We start from the raw sequence: 21949 nt of genomic DNA, 5'->3' as shown, positions 1-21949 counted from the left end.
ACCGTCTCAGGGAAGCTCATCTGCGTGCTCATCATCCTCACCGTGATCTTGAACTGACTGCAGTTTGGCGTCGTTTGCTGTTGTCAACGTTGTGAACAGAGTGCCCCATGGTGGTGATGGGGATATGGTATGGGCAGGCAAGCTACGGGCAACGAACACAATTGCATTTTAACAATGGCAATTTGAATGCACAGAGATACCGTGACGAGATCCTGAGTTGTGCCATTCTTCTGCCGCCATCACCTCATGTTTCAGCATGATGATGCACAGCACCATGTCTCAAGGGATCTCTACACAATTCCTGGAATCTGAAAATGTCCCAGTTCTTCCATGGCCTGCATACTTACCAGACATGTCACCCTTTTGAGTATGTTTGGGATGCTCTGGATTGATGTGTACGACAGCGTGTTCCAGTTCCCGCTAGTATCCAGAAACTTTGCACAGCCATTGAAGTGGGACAACATTCCACAAGCCAAAATCAACAGCTTGATCAACTCTATGCGAAGGAGATGTTGCAATACATTTTAGTCATTTAGTAGACGCTCTTATCCAGAGTGACACATTTTCATTCGTACTGGTCCCCTGTGGGAATCGAACCAACAAACCTGGCATTGCAAGTACCATGCTCTATCAACTGAGCCACATGGGACCACTTCAATTAGGCAAATGGTGGTCACCAGATACTGACTAGATTACTGATCCACACCCCTACTTTTTTTTTAAAGGTATCTGTGACCAACAGATGCATATCTGTATTCCCACTCATGTGAAATCCATAGATTAGGGCCTAATTTATTTATTTCAATTGACTGATTTCCTTTATATGAACTGTAACTCAGTAAAATCTTTGAAATTGTTGCATGTTTATATTTTTGTTCAGATCAAATTTTATTTGTCACATTCGCCGAATACAACGGGTGTAGACCTTACAGTGAAATGCTTACTTACGAGCCCCTAACCAACAACGCAGTTAAAAAAAAAATACAGAAAAGAATAAGAAATAAAAGTAACAAGTCAATGTGCGGGGGCACCGGTTGCGGTAAAATGTACATGAAGGTAGAGTTATTGAAGTGACTATGCATAGATGCATGCATAGAGGGGGTTGGGGGGGCAATGCAAATAGTCTGGGTAGCCATTTGATTAGGTGTTCAGGAGTCTTATGGCTTGGGGGTAGAAGCTGTTTAGAAGCCTCTTGGACCTAGACTTGGCGCTCCGGGTACCACTTGCCGTGCGGTAGCAGAGAGAACAGTCTATGACTAGGGTGGCTGGAGTCTTTGACAATTTTTAGGGCCTTCCTCTGACACTGCCTGGTATAGAGGTCCTGGATGGCAGGAAGCTTGTCCCCAGTGATATATTGGGTCGTTCCCACTACCCTCTGTATTGCCTGCGGTCGGAGGCCAAGCAGTTCCCATACCAGGCGGTGATGCAACCAGTCAGGATGCTCTCGAGGGTGCAGCTGTAGAACCTTTTTGAGGATCTGAGAACCCATACCAAATCTTTTCAGTCTCCTGAGGGGGAATAGGTTTTGTCGTGCCCTCTTCATGACTGTCTTGGTGTGCTTGGACCATGTTAGTTTGTTGGTGATGTGGACACCAAGGAACTTGAAGCTCTCAACCTGCTCCACTGCAGCCCCGTCGATGAGAATGGGGGCTGCTCAGTCCTCTTTTTCATGTACTCCACAATCATCTCCTTTTGTCTTGATCATGTTGAGGGAGAGGTTGTTATCCTTGCACCACACGGTCAGGTCTCTGACCTCCTGCCTATAGGCTGTCTTGTCATTGTCGGTGATCAGGCCTACCACTGTTGTCATCGGCAAACTTAATGGTGTTTGAGTCGTGCCTGGCCGTGCAGTCATGATTGAATGGGGAGTACAGAAGGGGACTAAACACGCACCCCTGAGGGGCCCCTGTGTTGAGGATCTGCTTGGCGGATGTGTTGTTACAGTTGAAGTCGGACGTTTACATACACCTTAGCCAAATACATTTCAACTCAGTTTTTCACAATTCCTGACATTTAATCCTAGTAAAAATTCCCTGTCTTAGGTCAGTTAGGATCACCACTTTGTTTTAAGAATGTGAAATGTCAGAATAATAGTGGAGAGAATGATTGATTTATTTCAGCTTGTATTTCTTTCATCACATTCCCAGTTGGTCAGAAGTTTACATACCCTCAATTAGTATTTGGTAGCGTTACCTTTTAAATTGTTTAACTTGGGTCAAACGTTTCGGGTAGCCTTCCACAAGCTTCCCACAGTAAGTTGGGAGAATTTTGGCCCATTCCTCCTTTGGAAGTATGCTTGGGGTCATTGTCCATTTGGAAGACCCATTTCCGACCAAGCTTTAACTTCCTGACTGATGTCTTGAGATGTTGCTTCAATATATCCACATAATTTTCCTTCCCAATGAAGCCATCTATTTTGTGACGTGCACCAGTCCCTCCTGCAGCAAAGCACCCCCACAACATGATGCTGCTACCCCTGTGCTTCACGGTTGGGATGGTGTTCTTCGGCTTGCAAGCCGCCCCCTTTTCCCTCCAAACATAACGATGGTCATGATGGCCAAACAGTTCTATTTTTGTTTCATCAGACCAGAGGGCATTTCTCCAAAAAGTACGATCTTTGTCCCCATGTGCAGTTGTAAACCGTAGTCTGGCTTTTTATGGTGGTTTTGGAGCAGTGGCTTCTTCCTTGCTGAGTGGCCTTTCAGGTTATGTTGATATAGGATGCGTTTTACTGTGGATACAGATACTTTGTACCTGTTTCCTCCAGCATCTTCACAAGGTCCTTTGCTGTTGTTCTGGGATTGATTTGCACTTTTCGCACAAAAGTACGTTCATCTCTAGGAGACAGAACGTGTCTCCTTCCTGAGCGGTATGACGCTGCGTGGTCCCATGGTGTTTATACTTGCGTACTATTGTTTGTACAGATGAACGTGGTACCTTCAGGCATTTGGAAATTGCTCCCAAGGATGAACCAGACTTGTGGAGGCCTACAATTCTTTTTCCTTTTGATTTTCCCATGATGTCACGCAAAGAGGCACTGAGTTTGAAAGTAGGACTTGAAATACATCCACAGGTACACCTCCAATTGACTCAGGCTAGTTGACATCATTTATCAGAAGCTTCAAAAACCATGACATCATTTTCTGGAATTTTCCAAGCTGTTTAAAGGCACAGTCAACTTAGTGTATGTAAACTTCTGACCCACTGGAATTGTGATACAGTTCATTATAAGTGAAATAATGTGTCTGTGAACAATTGTTGGAAAGATTACTTGTCATGCACAAAGTAGATGTCCTAACCGACTTGCCAAAATGATACTTTGTTAACAAGAAAAATGAGTTTTAATGACTCCAACCTAAGTGTTAGTAAACTTGCGACTTCAACTGTACACACACAAGAGAATAGAGAGTTGATAATGGTCACAAACACCCACAACCTCAAATGTAAAGAGAGAGAGAAGCGAGCTGACACACTTTTCTGTAAAAGTCCGACTTCAACTGTACCTTTCCCTTACCTCCTGGGGGGTGGCCGGTCAGGAAGTCCAGAATCCAGTTGCAGAGGGAGGTGTTTAGTCCCAGGGTGCTTAGCTTATTGATGAGCTTTGAGGGCATTATGGTGTTGAACGCTGTAGTCAATGAATAGCATTCTCACATAGGTGTTCCTTTTGTCCAGATGGGAAAGGGCAGTGTGGATTGCAATAGAGACTGCATCATCTGTGGATCTATTGGGGCGATATTCAAATTGGACTGGGTCTAGTGTTTCTGGGATAATGTTGATGTGAGCCATGACCAGCCTTTCAAAGCACTTCATGGCTACAGATGTGAGTGCTATGGGTCGGTAGTCATTTAGGCAGGTTGCCTTCGTGTTCTTGTGCACAGGCACAAAGGTGGTCTGCTTAAAACATGTTGGTATTACAGAATCGGACAGGGAGAGGTTGAAAATGTCAGTGAAGATACTTGCCAGTTGGTCAGCGCATGCTCGCAGTACATGTCCTGGTAATCCGTCTGGCCCTGCGGCCTCGTGAATGTTGACCTGTTTAACCTCTCTAGGGTATGTGGGACGAAATCGTCCCACCTACTCAACAGCCAGTGGAATCCCGTGGCGCGTTATTCAAATACCTTAGAAATGCTATTACTTCAATTTCTCAAACATATGACTATTTTACACCATTTTAAAGACAAGACTCTCGTTAATCTAACCACACTGTCCGATTTCAAAAGGCTTTACAACGAAAGCAAAACATTAGATTATGTCAGCAGAGTACCCAGCCAGAAATAATCAGACACCCATTTTTCAAGCTAGCATATAATGTCACCAAAACCACAGCTAAATGCAGGACTAACCTTTGATCTTCATCAGATGACACTCCTAGGACATTATGTTATACAATACATGCATGTTTTGTTCAATCAAGTTCATATTTATATCAAAAACCAGCTTTTTACATTAGCATGTGACGTTCAGAACTAGCATACCCACCGGAAGTTTGCGGTGAATTTACTAAATTACTCACGATAAACGTTCACAAAAAACATAACAATTATTTTAAGAATTATAGATACAGAACTCCTTTATGCAATCGCTATGTCCGATTTTAAAATAGCTTTTCGGCAAAAGCACATTTTGCAATATTCTGAGTAGATAGCCCGGCCATCACGGCTAGCTATTTTGACACCCACCAAGTTTGGCCCTCACCAAACTCCGATTTACTATTAGAAAAATTTGAGTACCTTTGCTGTTCTTCGTCAGAATGCACTCCCAGGACTTCTACTTCAATAACAAATGTTGGTTTGGTTCAAAATAATCCATAGTTATGTTCAAATATCCTCTGTTTTGTTCGTGCGTTCAAGACACTATCCGAAGGGTGACGAAGGGTGACGCGCCCGACGCGTTTCGTGACAAACAATTTGTAAATATTCCATTACCGTACTTCGAAGCATGTCAACCGCTGTTTAACCTGTTGGGTCTAGGGGGCAGCATTTGCACGTCTGGATAAAAAAAATGTACCCGATTTAATCTGGTTACTAATCCTACCCAGTAACTAGAATATGCATATACTTATTATATATGGATAGAAAACACTCTAAAGTTTCTAAAACTGTTTGAATGGTGTCTGTGAGTATAACAGAACTCATTTGGCAGGCAAAACCCTGAGACATTTTCTGACAGGAAGTGGATACCTGATGTGTTGTATTGACTTTAAACCTATCCCATTGAAAAACACAGGGGCTTAGGAATATTTTGGCACTTCCTATTGCTTCCACTAGATGTCACCAGCCTTTACAAAGTGTTTTGAGTCTTCTGGAGGGAGATCTGACCGAACAAGAGCCATGGAACGATGATGTCCCATTAGACACCTGGCGCGCGAGTTCATGTTGGGTACCCTCGTTCCAATACGTTATAAAAGAGTATGCATTCGTCCACCTTGAATATTATTCATGTTCTGGTTAAAAAAGGCCCTAATGATTTATGCTATACAACGTTTGACATGTTTGAACGAACGGAAATATATTTTTTCCCCTCGTTCATGACGAGAAGTCCGGCTGGCTTACATCATGTGCTAACGAGACGGAGATTTTTGGACATAAATGATGAGCTTTTTTGAACAAAACTACATTCGTTATGGACCTGTGATACCTGGAAGTGACATCTGATGAAGAGAATCAAAGGTAATGGATTATTTACATAGTATTTTCGATTTTAGATCTCCCCAACATGACGTCTAGTCTGTATCGCAACGCGTATTTTTCTGGGCGCAGTGCTCAGATTATTGCAAAGTGTGATTTCCCAGTAAGGTTATTTTTAAATCTGGCAAGTTGATTGAGTTCAAGAGATGTAAATCTATAATTCTTTAAATGACAATATAATATTTTACCAATGTTTTCTAATTTTAATTATTTAATTTGTGACGCTGACTTGACTGCCGGTTATTGGAGGGAAACGATTTCCTCAACATCAATGCCATAGTAAAACGCTGTTTTTGGATATAAATATGAACTTGATAGAACTAAAAATGCATGCATTGTCTAACATAATGTCCTAGGAGTGTCATCTGATGGAGATTGTAAAGGGTTAGTGCATCATTTTAGCTGGTTTTATGGTTTTGGTGACCCTGTCTTTGACTTGACAAAACATTACACACAACTCTTGTAAATGTACTGTCCTAACATACTCTAAATGTATGCTTTCGCCGTAAAACCTTTTTGAAATCGTAAAACGTGGTTAGATTAAGGAGATGTTTATCTTTCAAATGGTGTAAAATAGTTGTATTTTTGAAAAATTTGAATTTTGACATTTATTTGGATTCAAATTTGCCGCTCTTGAAATGCACCTGCTGTTGATGGAGTGCACCACGGGTGGCACGCTAGCGTCCCACCTAGCCCCAAGAGGTTAAAATCAATTTTTATGCCATTTTTTTCTTGTAAAAAAGCGATAAAAACATGGTGTCGCCTCGTGCACGCGCCCCAGTCTCATTGTTCTCTGATCGACCACTATCCAAATGCGCTACTGTTTTTCAGCCAGGGCCTGCAAAGGCATCCTTCAGTGTTTTGCCGCCTTCTGAGAGCCTATGGGAGCCGTAGGAAGTGTCACGTTACAGCAGAGATCCTCAGTTTTCAATAAAGAGAGTGTAGAAGCCCAAGAAATGGTCAGAGAGGGCACTTCCTGTAAGGAATCTTCTCAGGTTTTTGCCTGCCATATGAGTTCTGTTATACTCACAGACACCATTCAAACAGTTTTAGAAACTTTAGGGTGTTTTCTATCCAAAGCCAATAATTATATGCATATTCTAGATTCTGGGCAGTAGTAATAACCAGATTAAATCGGGTACGTTTTTTTATCCGGCCGTGCAAATACTGCCCCCTACCCTAGAGAGGTTAAAGGTCTTACTCACATCGGCAGCGGAGAGAGTGATCACACAGTCTTCCAGAACAGCTGGTGCTTTCATGCATGTTTCAGTGTTATTTGCCTCAAAGTGAGCATAAAGTAATTTAGCTCGTCTGGTAGGCTTGTGTCACTGGGCAGCTCTCGGTTGTGCTTCCCTTTGGAGTCTGTAATGGTTTGCAAGCCTTGCCACATTCAACGAGTGTCAGAGCCGGTGTAGTACGATTCGATCTTAGTCCTGTATTGTCGCTATGCCTGTTTGATGGTTCGTCGGAGGGCATAGCGGGATTTCTTATAAGCTTCCGGGTTAGAGTCCCGCTCCTTGAAATCGGGGGGATGACGTCAGCGATGCACTTATTGATGAAGCCAATGACTGATGTGGTGTACTCCTCAATGCCATCGGAGGAATCCCGGAACATATTCCAGTCTGTGCTAGCAAAACAGTCCTGTAGCTTAGCATCTGCTTCATCTGACCACTTTTTTTTATTGATCTAGTCACTCGTGCTTCCTGCTTTAATTTTTGCTTGTAAGCAGGAATTAGGAGGATAGAATTATGTTCAGATTTGCCAAATGGAGGGCGAGGGAGAGCTTTGTATGCGTCTCTGTGTGTGGAGTAAAGCTGGTCTAGAGTTTTTATTTATTTATTTTTTTCCCCTCTGGTTGCACATTTTAACATGCTGATAGAAATTTGGTAAAATGGATTTAAGTTTCCCTGCATTAAGGTCCCCCGGCTACTAGGAGGCACCGCCTCTAGGTGAGCGTTTTCTTGTTTGCTTATGGCAGAATACAGCTCATTCAATGTTGTCTTAGTGGCAGCCTCTGACTGTGGTGGTATATAAACAATAGCTCGAGACATCCTTAGATATCGTGCACCAGCTGTTATTTACAAAAATACATAGTCCGCTGCCCCTTGTCGTAACAGATGCCGCTGTTCTATCCTGCCGGTGCAATGTATAGCCAGCTGTATGTTGATAGTGTCGTCGTTCAGCCACGTCTCCGTGAAGCATGAGATATTACAGTTTTGAATGTCCCGTTGGTAGTTTAATCTTCCACGTAGGTCATCTATTTTATTGTCCAAAGATTGCACGTTTGCTAGCAGAATGGAAGGAAGTGGGGGTTTATTCGATCGTCCCTTTTTTCTCCGCCTTCTCTTCACGCAGATCATGGGGATCTGGGCCTGTTCCTGAGAAATCAGTATATCATTCGTGTCGGGCTCGTCAGACTCGTTAAAGGAAAAAAAGGATTCTGCCAATCCGTGGTGAGTAATCGCAGTCCTGATGTCCAGAGGTTATTTTCGGTCATAAGAGACGGTAGCGGCAACATTATGTACAAAATTTGTAAAAGAATAAGTTGCAAATAAACGAACGAAAAACACAATCGGTTGGGGACATGTAAAACGTCTGCCTTCTTCTCCGGTGCCATTTTAACACCAGTGTATAATCTCAAAACAGTGTACCCTATATCAGTCCACCGAATCCAAGCAGTCTTATTAGTCTATTCTAGGCCTACTTGGAGTAGGCTACACAGTCAGTGTGTGTAATTTACAATGGCAAGACCAAGACGAATGGATGCACATGCTGTGTTAGAGTTGCTACAAGATGAAAACGACTCAGATGGCGGGGAAGAGTGGATTGTGACATCTCTGAGGATTATTATTCTGATTCATGCTGATTTGGCTTTCCATATCTGGGAATGGATCCATATCAGGCAGCAAGTGAGCGAGTGTCGGATAATGTGTTGGATCAGATGGCATGGGTGTACTCGGTGAAAGGATGAACTCGCCGCTACAACATGCTGGACTTGGCTGCTACCAACGCACACGTGTTGTTCAGTCAGTGTATGAACCTCACCCAAGGGCAGGAGGGAATCGAATAGAGTAAAACTTTATTGTCCATCCAGAACAGACATTTTTCTTTGGCGTCACCTTCCATTGAAAGGATCACATACTAGTCCATCATATTGCATACACTAAAAACATAGAGGACCTTGATACATTTACTCACAAATGACCGCTGTCTCAACTGCACCGGATAGATAAATATATAATATACTGATACAATTTACGTTGCATTTAGTAGTCCAACCGCACAAGGAACAAATTAATGTTTTGACACGTTCTTCTTGGCCATGGGCATTCTGAAGCGCCGGCCAGAGGGAAGCCTCTCAAACTGAGGGTGTAGAGGGTGGGAGGGGTCGCCAACGACAGCCAGGGCCTTCTTTATGGTTGCCTTGTGGAACAGACTGGTCAACTGTGCCCGTGGTCAACCAATTACTTTACTATTCTGGTCAGTTTTTGCTTTTGCTCCCCACGCTCAGACTACCATACCAGACTGTCATATTGAACGTGAGGATGCTCTCCACCAAGCTGCTGCACAGCCTCTCCAGAACATCCTGACTGACCACAAACCCCTTCAATTGCCTGATTAAAAACAGGTGCTGACTTGCTTTAAAAAAAATACTGTCTGCATTCCCTGTGAAACTCAGCATGTTATAAATTTGTGTCCCTAGGTATTTGAAACGCTCAACCACCTCCACTGATTGGTCGTTCAGAGATGGTAGTTGGGACATTGGCAAGTTGTTGCCATTGATGATCAGCTCCTTAGTTTTTTTTTCTTCACATTGATGTGGAGGGCATTTGACCGGCATCAATTGAAGTTTGTTGGTCTGTTTTAAAATGACGTTGGCATCTTTAAAAAAAGAGTCCCAACAGAGCCACGTCGTCCGCGTACTTGAAAAGGCTCACAATGTTTCCCTGGATCTTCATCTCATTAGTGTAGATGGAGAACCACAACGGTGAAAGGACACACCCCTGTGGTCAGGGTCAGTTCATCAGAGAGGGCAGCAGAAAAGATTCCATGTGAGCCATTGCGCAAGCCGAATTGTGCACAGCTCCCATGGAGGAAAAACTGCAAGGTGGGCAGATTAGCTCGGAACAGAACCCACGACACCGGTTTCAACCGGCAAGCGAATTTTTGCAATCAAGTGAAAGTGACAAAGATTTGTGGTGACTGTTAGGACAAGGGATAACAGCTACATGAGATCCAACTGTTGCGTGAAGACTCACACTGTACTGTAAACATGAGTGAGGCCACAGATTGTGTCCAATAATAGACTTTTTAACAGCTGTCATATCAACACTTTATATTCATTATAATGCAGTTATTGCTTTCGTGCTGATTTTCACTGTTCACAACCACACTTGGCGCCTATACTGATGTTTAGACTACTGATATTTTCTTCATTGACCAGGTGTCTTGCAGTTTGGGTATTTTATTTGTTTTGTCGTTTATAAAAAAAATATATATTTTATTGTTTCAATGCACATTCTTTTGTTTCATAGTTGTAACAAAGGCACTCCACCAATAAAATAGATTTTCCACTTGAAATTCAGTTTTTGGTGCTTTTTCGTTTTTACATATAACCTGCAGTCACATGAACATTTTTATGTTCTTTAAAATATTTACATTTTGGTATACTAATGTTACCATAAACACAAGCAAAAAGACATTGGCACGAAAAGGGGTCCAGTGAGGCCTGGCTTTTCTAGTTAAATGGATTTATTAGACTGGTGGCTATTGGTGCTCCTCAAGGCCCAGCTATTCTACTGTTAAATATGCATACGCTCAAATGACCATCATGGCGCTTTGAGGAAAAAATGCTGAAAGTTTTTGTCTTTTGTGATATTTGTCTGAAAGTACTGCTGAAGTTTAAAATGCACATATTTAGGAAAAGTCAAGGACAGGTGGGTTCAAGGTTTTTAGTGAAATGAAGTTATTGAAATTACAAAATTGAAAACGGTCAGATTGACCGTCTTGGCAGTGCAAGTGTTAAGATTATTTTAAAAGAGCTGACCCTCCTGTGACATCACTCTCTCAAATAGGGGTCACCAGGTTAATGTTTATCTCCATTCTCTGTCGCTCTCTCCATCGTTCTCCCCTTCTCTCTCTTTTTCTAACGTTTTGTCTTTCTCACCCACTCTCTTGTTTACCCCCCCACTCATCTCCTGTTTGGCAAAGTTGAATTAAAGGAAGGGGATGATGGTGTATAGGCAACAACAGTGAACCACAGAGGGTTATTAAGCAGCCTTTACTCAGCAATCACAATGAGGATTTCCTCCTCCATACCTCTTTCTGTCCCGGTCTCTTTCGGTGTCATTTTCTAATGGCACATGAGGTGGCGTGTCCATCTGGCAAAGGGATGAAGTTTTAGGGGTGTCATGTGGGTAAGTGTATGTGATCTGACAGAAGCAGGCTACAGTATTCCAATCTACCTCTCATGGAATGGAATACACAGACACACACACACTGTTCCCAGCTCCTTACCAGGGAGAGAGAGAGAGAGAGAGAGCAAGATAGTAAATAGCTGAATAACTGTCAGTAAGAGAAATGCTCTCTTCGGCAGACAGGTCTTTAATCAGTCTCTCGCTGTGCTCCTTCCTCTTACGGCACATTTATGATCATCTCCATCCTAAGCAGGAAGAGGGGATTTGACTCTTAATTTGCAATGCTAGACCTGCATAACATCAGCCTTATTGTGTGTGTGTGTGTATCTGAGTCGTCCCTACCTGGTCATGATGAGCAGTCTGAATGTGTACTGTCATCCTCTATGTGGATCCGTGGGGAGCTGAAAGCCTGTCACAATAACACAGAACCCCAGGAAAACCGAAGGCTTCTTTAAATAGAATGACGGATGGGATGTTTGCAGTAAACCTCAAGGGATTTAGTCACTGTATCTCTAGTCTGTCTGTCTTTGTGTGTAGCAGAGACGGAGAATGGAATAAAACCAGCATTTATGTGTATCTATCTACCAGTGTGTGTTTGTTACTTTGGTTTGTCTCTCACATCCCTCCAGAGACTATTCCTGTCCTTTTCTATCTTCTGTTTTCACTCTCTTCCTCTCTCTCTTCCTCCACCTCTCTTCTCTGGATGTGTCTGTGCTATCAACCATATGCTACGTTTTAATCTCTTCTCTCTGTCCTCTCCCTTTCTCTCACTCCCCTCTCTCTTTTAGGATGATAACTGGGGGGAAACCACCACGGCGGTGACTGGCACCTCAGAGCTTAGTCTATCCCAGGAGGAGGTGGTTGGTCTGGGGAAGAGGTCGGAGGACGGCCTGGGGCAGGGCTGTCGGCGCTACGCTCCCCTAGCTCTGAGCCTCTGTGTGGGGCTACTGGTCCTGGCCACCCCCCTGGCCTTCCTGGTCCTCCCGGCGGTGCTGTGGCCGGCCAGGCTGCAGGCCTGTGGCTCAGCCTGCGAGGGCCTCTTCCTCTCTGTGTCCTGTAAACTTCTCATTCTTCTGCTAGCTGTGTGGGCGATCTTCCTGCGCCAGTCCCGTGCCAGCCTGCCCAGGGTGTGTGTGTACCGAGCCCTCCTCACCATGCTCACACTGCTGCTCACAATCTCCTACTGGCTGTTCTATGGGGTCCGCATCCTCGACTCACAGGTGTGTATGTTTCATAATCGTGTGTGTACGTATGTGTACATCAAATTGTATTTGTCACATGCACCAAATACAACAGGTGTAGACGTACAGTGAAATGCTTACTTACAAGCCCTTAACCAACAATACAGTTTTAAGAAAAATAAGTGTTAATGTATTTACTAAAATAAACTGAAGTTAAATAAAAAATAATAGAAGAAAAATAAATAATTAAAGAGCAACAATCAAATGATGGTAGCGAAGCTATATACAGGGGATGTCGGTACAGAGTCAATGTGTGGGGGCACCAGGTAGTTGAAGTAATATGTACATGTAGGTAGAGGTAAAGTGACTATGCATAGACAATAAACAGAGAGTAGCAGCAGCGTAAAAATGGGGGGGGTTCAATGCAAATAGTCCAGGTAGCCATTTGATTAGCTGTTCAGGAGTCTAATGGCATGGGGGTAGAAGCTGTTAATTAGCCTTTTGGACCTAGACTTGGTGCTCCGGTACCACTTGATGTGCGGTAGCAGAGAGAACGGTCTATGACTAGGGTGGCTGGAGTCTTTGGCAATTTTTAGGGCCTTTCTCTGACACCGCCTGGTATAGAGGTCGTGGATGGCAGGAAGCTTAGCCCCAGTGACGTGCTGGGCCGTACGCACTACCCTCTGTAGTGCCTTGCGGTCAGAGGCCGAGCAGTTGCCATACCAGGCGGTGATGCAACCAGTCAGGATGCTCTCGATGGTACAACTTTTTGAGAATCTGAAGACCCATGGCAAATCTTTTCAGTCTCCTGAGGGGGAATAGGCATTGTCGTGCCCTCTTCATGACTGTCTTGGTGTGTTTGGACCATGATAGTTCATTGGTGATGTGGACACCAAGGCATTTGAAGCTCTCAACCTGCTCTGCTACAGCCCCGTCGATGAGAATGGGGGTGTTCTCGGCCCTCCTTTTCCTGTAGTCCACGATCATCTCCTTTGTCTTGATCATGTTGAGGGACAGGTTGTTGTCCTGGCACCACACTTCCAGGTCTCTGACCTCCCTATAGGCTGTCTCATCGTTGTCGTCTGCAAACTTAATGGTGGTGTTGGAATCGTGCCTGGGTGAACAGGTAGTACAGGAGGGGACTGTGCATGCACCCCTGAGGGGCCCCTGTGTTGAGAATCAGCGTGGCAGATGTGTTGTTACCTACCCTCACCACCTGAGGGCGGCCCGTCAGGAAGTCCAGGATCCAGTAGCAGAGGGAGGTGTTTAGTCCCAGGATCCTTAGCTTAGTGATGAGCTTTGAGGGCACTATGGTGTTGAACGCTGAACTGTAGTCAATGAATGGCATTCTTACGTAGATGTTCCTTTTGTCCAGGTGTGAAAGGGCAGTGTAGAGTGCAATAGAGATTGCATCATCTGTGGATCTGTTGAGGCGGTATGCAAATTGGAGTGGGTTTCTGGGATAATGTTATTGATGTGAGCCATGACCTTTTAAAGCACTTCATGGCTACAGACGTGAGTGCTACGGGTCGGTAGTCATTTAGGCAGGTTAACTTGGTGTACTTGGTCACAGGGACTATGGTGGTCTGCTTGAAACATGTTGGTATTACAGACTCCGTCAGGGACAGGTTGAAAATGTCAGTGAAGACACTTCAAATGCCATTTCATTTGGTCACATACACATGGTTAGCAGATGTTAATGTGAGTGTAGCGAAATGCTTGTGCTTCTAGTTCTGACAGTGCAGTAACAAGTAATCTAACAAGTAATCTAACAATTCCACAACTACCTAATACACACAATCTAAAGGGATGGAATAAGAATATGGATGAGCAATGACCGAGTGGCATAGGCAAGATGCAATAGATGGTATAAAATACAGTATATACATATGAGATGAGAATGTGAGATATGTAAACATTATTAAAGTGACAAGTGATCCATTTATTAAAGTGACCAATGATTTCAAGTCTGTTTGTAGGGAGCAGCCTCTCTGTGTTAGTGATGCTGTTTAACAGTCTGATGGCCTTGAGATTGGAAAAACAGCTTCTGTCTCTCGGTCCCAGCTTTGATGCCCCTGTACTGACCTCGCCTTCTGGATGGTAGCGGGGTGAACAGGCAGTGGCTCGGGTGGTTGTTGGCTTGGGTGAACTTTTTGGCCTTCCTGTGACATCGGGTGCTGTAGGTGTCCTGGAGGGCAGGTAGTTTTCCCCCGCACTACCCTCTTGAGAGCCCTGCGGTTGTGGGCGGTGCAGTTGCCGTACCAGGCGGTGATACAGCCCGACAGGATGCTCTCAATGCCAGTTGGTTAACGCATGCTCAGAGTACACTTCCTGGTAATCCGTGCGGCCTTGTGAACTTAGACCTGTTTAAAGGTCTTACTCACATCGTCTATGGAGAGCGTGATCACACGCCTAGTTAAATAAGGGTTAAATAAATAAAATAAAATCACACAGTTGTCCGGAACAGCGGGTGCTCAAATGCATGCTTCAGTGTTGCTTGCCTTTAAGTGAGCATAGCAGTCATTTAGCTTGTCTGGTAGGCTCGTGTCACTGGGCTGCTCACGGCTGTGCTTCCCTTTTGTAGTCCGTAATAATTTGCAAGCCTTGGCACGTCCGACGAGCGTCAGAGCTGGAGTAGTACGATTCAATCTTAGTCCTGTATTGATGCTTTGTCTGTTTGATGGTTCGTCGGATGGCATAGCGGGATTTCTTATAAGCTTCCGGGTTAGAGTCCCGCTCCTTGAAAGCGGCAGCTCTACCCTTTAGCTCAGTGCGGATGTTGCCTGTAATCCATGGCTTCTGGTTGGGGTATGTATGTACGGTCACCATGGGGACGATGTCATTAATGCACTTATTGATGAAGCCAGTGACTGGTGGTGTACTCCTCAATGCAATCGGAGGAATCCCGGAACATATTCCAGTCTGTGCTAGCAAAAGTCCTGTACCTTAGCATCTGCGTCATCTGACCACTTTTTTATTGATCTAGTCACTGGTACTTCCTGCTTTAGTTTTTGCTTGTAAGCAGGAATCAGAAGGATAGAATTATGGTCAGATTTGTCAAATAGAGGGCGAGTGAGAGCTTTGTACGCATCTCTGTGTGTGGAGTACAGGTGGTCTAGAGTTTTTTTTTTTTTTTTTTTTTACCTCTGCCACTTGCAAACACGTGTGTGTGTGTGTGTGTGTGTGTGTGTGTGTGTTAACTCTGTGTTTCCAGGATGAGGACTACCAGGGTATCGTCCAGTTTGCCGTGTCTCTGGTGGACTCTCTGCTGTTTGTCCACTACCTGGCCATTGTTCTGCTGGAGCTCAGACAGCTCCAGCCCTGCTACAGCCTGTGTGTTATACGCTCCACTGACGGAGAGACACGCTACTACAACCTGGGACAGCTCAGGTAACACACACACTCACACACACACACACTCGCATCCACACACTCACATCCACACACACACTCACATCCACACACACACACACACAGAAACACACTCGCATCCACACAGGCACACACACACACTCACAGAAACACACTCGCATCCACACACACACACTCGCATCCACACACACTCACATCCACACACACTCGCATCCACACAGGCACACACACCCACAGAAACACACTCGCATCCACACACACTCGCATCCACACACACTCGCATCCACACACACACTCGCATCCACACACACACTCGCATCCACACACACACTCGCATCCACACACACACTCACATCCACACACACACTCACATCCACACACACACTCACATCCACACACACACTCACATCCACACACACACTCACATCCACACACACACACAGAAACACACTCGCATCCACACAGACACACACTCACAGAAACACACTCACATACACACACACTCACATCCACACACACACACACAGAAACACACTCGCACACACACACACACACACACACACACACACACACACACACACACACTCACAGAAACACACACACACTCACAGAAACACACACACACACACACACTCACAGAAACACACTCGCATCCACACACACACACTCGCATCCACACACACACTCGCATCCACACACACACTCGCATCCACACACACACTCGCATCCACACACACACTCGCATCCACACAGGCACACACACCCACAGAAACACACTCGCATCCACACACACATCCACACACACACTCACATCCCACACACACACACACACACACTCACAGAAACACACTCACATACACACACACACACACTCAAAACCAACTGAAATATGATGTAGAGATTCAATCATTTCATAAGCATCTTAACATATTAATCAAGCAAATCCATGCTGCTACAATCTCTTGCTAAACTGGTGCAGCTGACTGTAGCAAAGTCATTTATCTTCCAGCAATATGAACTCTGTCTGTATACAACAGTGGAGCCTCAGGGATCTGGCTGGTGTACTTACTGTGGCCCTGTTGAACTGAGTAACCCCAGTCAGCTGATCAATCAGCTAGCAGAAACATCTACAGATAATCAGACTATTAGAGAATGCCTTTAGAATGCCCCCACCCATACAGGTGTGTACACACACACACACACACACACACTGTTGAACTGTTAGTAATTGGAGACTCATGTCCAAGGGGAAGAGTGGCAGTAATTTAGTTACTAAATCACCCAGAATGCTTCAGTCCAGTCCCTTCACTGGGGGGCTGTTCTGGGAATTGGGGTGGGGGCCTGAGAAAAGGGGGCTGCTTTGATTGATTATGATGAATTCCCTCTCTAGTAACTGATCTAAGGTCAGCTTTGTGGAAGACAAACTGATCCGAGATCTGTGCCTTAGGACAACTTCTACCCAGAGCTGTGCTGGGTGATTCCTCACAAAACTAGAACAAAACAACATGATTTTGGGGATTTTCACAAAATGTAATCCATAGAAGGATCCTTTTCTTAATGTTTTTATTTGTACAATCAATAGGCAGAATTAACAGCAGTGGACGAATGATAAATGCCTTGTCAGCGCAACCCAAAATAAAACCCACTCCATGGATTGTTGACATATATTTGTCATTTGTATCTTAAAGCGTTATTGAGACAATTAATTGAAGTTGGAGTATTTGTGACATTTAGGCCTTACGCAGGCCTCCTTTAAGTCTCCATAATGTTTCATCTGTAGGTGCACAATTCAATAGTTGGTGTCATGTGAAGCCTTACGGCTTGTACTTTACGAGTAGTATTTTGATTTCAAATTTTTTTTTGTAATGAATATTGAATAATGTCAACATGAATGTTGAAAATATATTTTATTATTACTGACATATCAACGTTCTAGAATGGGATTTCCGCTAGTTTTAAAATCAACAGTGAAGAGGCGACTCCGGGATGCTGGCCTTCTAGGCAGAGTTCCTCTGTCCAGTGTCTGTGTTCTTTTGCCCATCTTAATCTTTTATTTTTATTGGCCAGTCTGAGAAATGGCTTTTTCTTTGCAACTGCCTAGAAGGCCAGCATCCCGGAGTCGCCTCTTCACTGTTTATGTTGAGACTGGTGTTTTGTGGGTGCTATTTAATGAAGCTGCCAGTTGAGGACTTGTGAGGTGTCTGTTTCTCAAACTAGACACACTAATGTACTTGTCCTCTTGCTCAGTTGTTCACCGGGGACTCCCACTCCTCTTTCTATTCTGGTTAGAGCCAGTTTGCGCTGTTCTGTGAAGGGAGTAGTACACAGCGTTGTACGAGATCTTCAGTTTCTTGGCAATTACTCACATGGAATAGCCTTAATTTCTCAGAACAAGAATAGACTGACGAGTTTCAGAAGCAAGTTATTTTTTTCTAGCCATTTTGAGCCTGTAATCGAACCCACAAATGCTGATGCTCCAGATACTCAACTAGTCTAAAGAAGGCCAGTTTTATTGCTTCTTTAATCAGAACAACAGTTTTCAGCTGTGCTAACATAATTGCAAAATGGTTTTCTAATGATCAATTAGCCTTTTAAAATGATAAACTTGGATTAGCTAACATAACGTGCCATTGGAACACAGGAGTGATGGTTGCTGATAATGGGCCTCTGTACGCCTATGTAGATATTACACAAAAGAATCTGCCGTTTCCAGCTACAATAGTCATTTACAACATTGACAATGTCTACACTGCATTTCTGATAAATTTGATGTTATTTTAATGGACAACAACAAGGACATTTTCTAAGTGACCCCAAACTTTTGAACGGTAGTGTACATTGGCATAGTAAGCAATGTAACCAATCACAGCCCTCCTTTTAATTGTATCATTGCACATCCTGCAAATCACAAAGAAAGGGCAACGACCATTTTGAATCCATTTTCACATTCACTCTGTTGGTAATGCTGATATTGGTTCATAACTCTTAAAGTAGCGGAGATCCCACTCTGGAACGTTGATATGCACTTAGATTATATTATGTTCAACAATATATAGAACATTTTGCCAAATATTTTTTTTTTGTTCAAGTTTATATTTGACAATGTTCATACATTTTAATATAAGAAAGTTGTTATTGAAATTAAGATTCTACTCATATTACAGAGCAAGAAGCAAAGCTTTATATGACACCAACTTTTACTTTGTGGCACCAACAGATGAACCATTATGGAGTCTTAAAACCTCTTGAGGATCGGACCCTTTTTTTCAATTTTTCGCCTAAAATCACATACCCATATCTAACTGCCCGTAGCTCAGGACCTGAAGCAAGGATATGCATATTCTTGATAGCATTTGAAAGGAAACACTTTTGAAGTTTGTGGAAATGTGAAATGAATGTAGGGAGCATTGTATGACATAGCCCTGGTCTGCAGTAGTCTGGGCTGGGGGAGTAGTGTAGATATGAGGCATGCTGTAATGGACTATCTGCTTCTTTTCTGACCTTTTCTTATAATCCATCTGTTCTCTCTACCCTCCTCTTATGTCTGTCTGTCTGTCTGTCTGTCTGTCTGTCTGTCTGTCTGTCTGTCTGTCTGTCTGTCTGTCTGTCTGTCTGTCTGTCTGTCTGTCTGTCTGTCTGTCTGTCTGTCTGTCTGTCTGTCTGTCTGTCTGTCTGTCTGTCTGTCTGTCTGTCTGTCTGTCTGTCTGTCTGTCTGTCTGTCTCGTCTGTCTGTCTGTCTGTCTGTCTGTCTGTCTGTCTGTCTGTCTCGTCTGTCTGTCTGTCTGTCTGTTCTGTCTGTCTGTCTGTCTGTCTGTCTGTCTGTCTGTCTGTCTGCTCGTCTGTCTGTCTGTCTGTCTGTCTGTCTGTCTGTCTGTCTGTCTGTCTGTCTGTCTGTCTGTCTGTCTGTCTGTCTGTCTGTCTGTCTGTCTGTCTGTCTGTCTGTCTGTCTGTCTGTCTGTCTGTCTGTCTGTCTGTCTGTCTGTCTGTCTGTCTGTCTCCTGTCTGTCTGTCTGTCTGTCTGTCTGTCTGTCTGTCTGTCTGTCTGTCTGTCTGTCTGTCTGTCTGTCTGTCTGTCTGTCTGTCTGTCTGTCTGTCTCGTCTGTCTGTCTGTCTGTCTGTCTGTCTGTCTGTCTGTCTGTCTGTCTGTCTGTCTGTCTGTCTGTCTCGTCTGTCTGTCTGTCTGTCTGTCTGTCTGTCTGTCTGTCTGTCTGTCTGTCTGTCTGTCTGTCTGTCTGTCTCGTCTGTCTGTCTGTCTTTCGTCTGTCTGTCTGTCTGTCTCGTCTGTCTGTCTGTCTGTCTGTCTGTCTGTCTGTCTCGTCTGTCTGTCTGTCTGTCTGTCTGTCTGTCTGTCTGTCTGTCTGTCTGTCTGTCTGTCTGTCTGTCTGTCTGTCTGTCTGTCTGTCTGTCTGTCTGTCTGTCTGTCTGTCTGTCTGTCTGTCTGTCTGTCTGTCTGTCTGTCTGTCTGTCTGTCTGTCTGTCTGTCTGAACACAAGTTAACATTGCCAAAGCAAGTGAAGTAGATGATAAACAATAAAAATGAACAGTAAACATTACACTCACAGAAGTTCAAAAAGAATAAAGACATTAGAAATGTCATATGTGTATATACAGTGTTGTGACGATGTGCAAATGGTTAAAGTACAAAATAGAAAATAAATATGGGTTGTATTTACAATGGTGTTTGTTCTTCAATGGTTGACCTTTTCTTGTAGCAACAGGTCACAAATCTTGCTGCTGTGATGGCTCACTGTGGTATTTCACCCAGTAGATATGGGAGTTTATCAAATTCGGGTTTGTTTTCGAATTCTTTGTGGTTCTGAGTAATCTGAGGGAAATACAGTTGAAGTCGGAAGTTTACATACACTTAGGTTGGAGTCATTAAAACTAGTTTTTCAACCACTCCCAAAATGTCTTGTTAAAAAACTATCGTTTTGGCAAGTTGGTCAGAACATCTACTTTGTGCATGACACAAGTCATTTTTCCAACAATTGTTTAGAGACAGATTATTTCACTTAGAATTCACCGTATCAGAATTCTAGTGGGTCAGAAGTTTACATACACTAAGTTGACTGTGCCTTTATACAGCTTGAAAAATTCCAGAAAATGATGTCATGGCTTTAGAAGCTTCTGATAGGCCAATTGACATCATTTGAGTCAATTGGATGTGTACCTGTGGATGTATTTCAAGGCCTACCTTCAAACTCAGTGCCTCTTTGCTTGACATCATGGGAAAATCAAAAGAAATCAGCCAAGACCTCAGAGAAAAACAAATTGTAGACCTCCACATGTCTGGTTCATCCTTTTCAGCAATTTCCAAATGCCTGAAGGTACCACGTTCTGTACAAACAATAGTACGCAAGTATAAACACCATGGGACCACGCAGCTGTCATACCGCTCAGGAAGGAGATGCGTTCTGTCTCCTAGAGATGAACGTACTTTGGTGCAAAAAGTGCAAATCAATCCCAGAACAACAGCAAAGGACCTTGTGAAGATGCTGGAGGAAACGGGTACAAAAGTATCTATATCCACAGTAAAACGAGTCATATATTGACATAACCTGAGAGGCCGCTCAGCAAGGAAGAAGCCACTGCTCCAAAACCGCCATTAAAAAAGCCAGACTACGGTTTGAGACTGTACATGGGGACAAAGATCGTACTCTTTGGAGAAATGTCCTCTGGTCTGATGAAACAAAAACGGAACTGTTTTGCCATAATGACCTTTATGTTTGGAGGAAAAAGGGGGAGGCTTGCAAGCCGAAGAACACCATCCCAACTGTGAAACACGGGGGTGGCAGCATCATGTTGTGGAGGTGCTTTGCTGCAGGAGGGACTAGTGCACTTCACAAAATAGATGGCATCATGAGGCAGGAAAATTATGTGGATATATTGAAGCAACATCTCAAGACATCAGTCAGGAAGTTAAAGCTTGGTCACAAATGGGTCTTCCAAATGGACAATGACCCCAAGCATACTTCCAAAGTTGTGGCAAAATGGGTTAAGGACAACAAAGTAAAGGTATTGGAGTGGCCATCACAAAGACCTGACCTCAATCCTATAGAGAATTTGTGGGCAGAACTGAAAAAGCGTGTGCGAGCAAGGAGGCCTACAAACATGACTCAGTTACACCAGCTTTGTCAGGAGGAATGGGTCAAAATTCACCCAACTTATTGTGGGAAGCTTGTGGAAGGCTACCCGAAACGTTTGACCCAAGTTAAACAATTTAAAGGTCATGCTACCAAATACTAATTGAGTGTATGTAAACTTCTGACCCACTGGGAATGTGATGAAAGAA

At 43.8% G+C, this 21949-nt stretch overlaps 1 protein-coding gene across 1 annotated transcript in view; it reads left to right on the top strand.

Moving 5' to 3' along the window:
- LOC106582105 (vang-like protein 1) overlaps positions 1–21949 on the top strand; it is a 52080-nt gene that overhangs the window by 20872 nt on the left and 9259 nt on the right. The window contains exons 4-5 of the mRNA XM_014164851.2: positions 11893–12324; positions 15500–15675. Of these exons, the coding sequence (XP_014020326.2) occupies positions 11893–12324; positions 15500–15675 (608 nt within the window). The remainder of the gene's footprint in view (positions 1–11892; positions 12325–15499; positions 15676–21949) is intronic.

Source organism: Salmo salar, chromosome ssa21 (assembly GCF_905237065.1).
Source record: "Salmo salar chromosome ssa21, Ssal_v3.1, whole genome shotgun sequence".
Taxonomy (NCBI): domain Eukaryota; kingdom Metazoa; phylum Chordata; class Actinopteri; order Salmoniformes; family Salmonidae; genus Salmo; species Salmo salar.
This window is presented reverse-complemented; position numbering and strand designations above follow the sequence as displayed.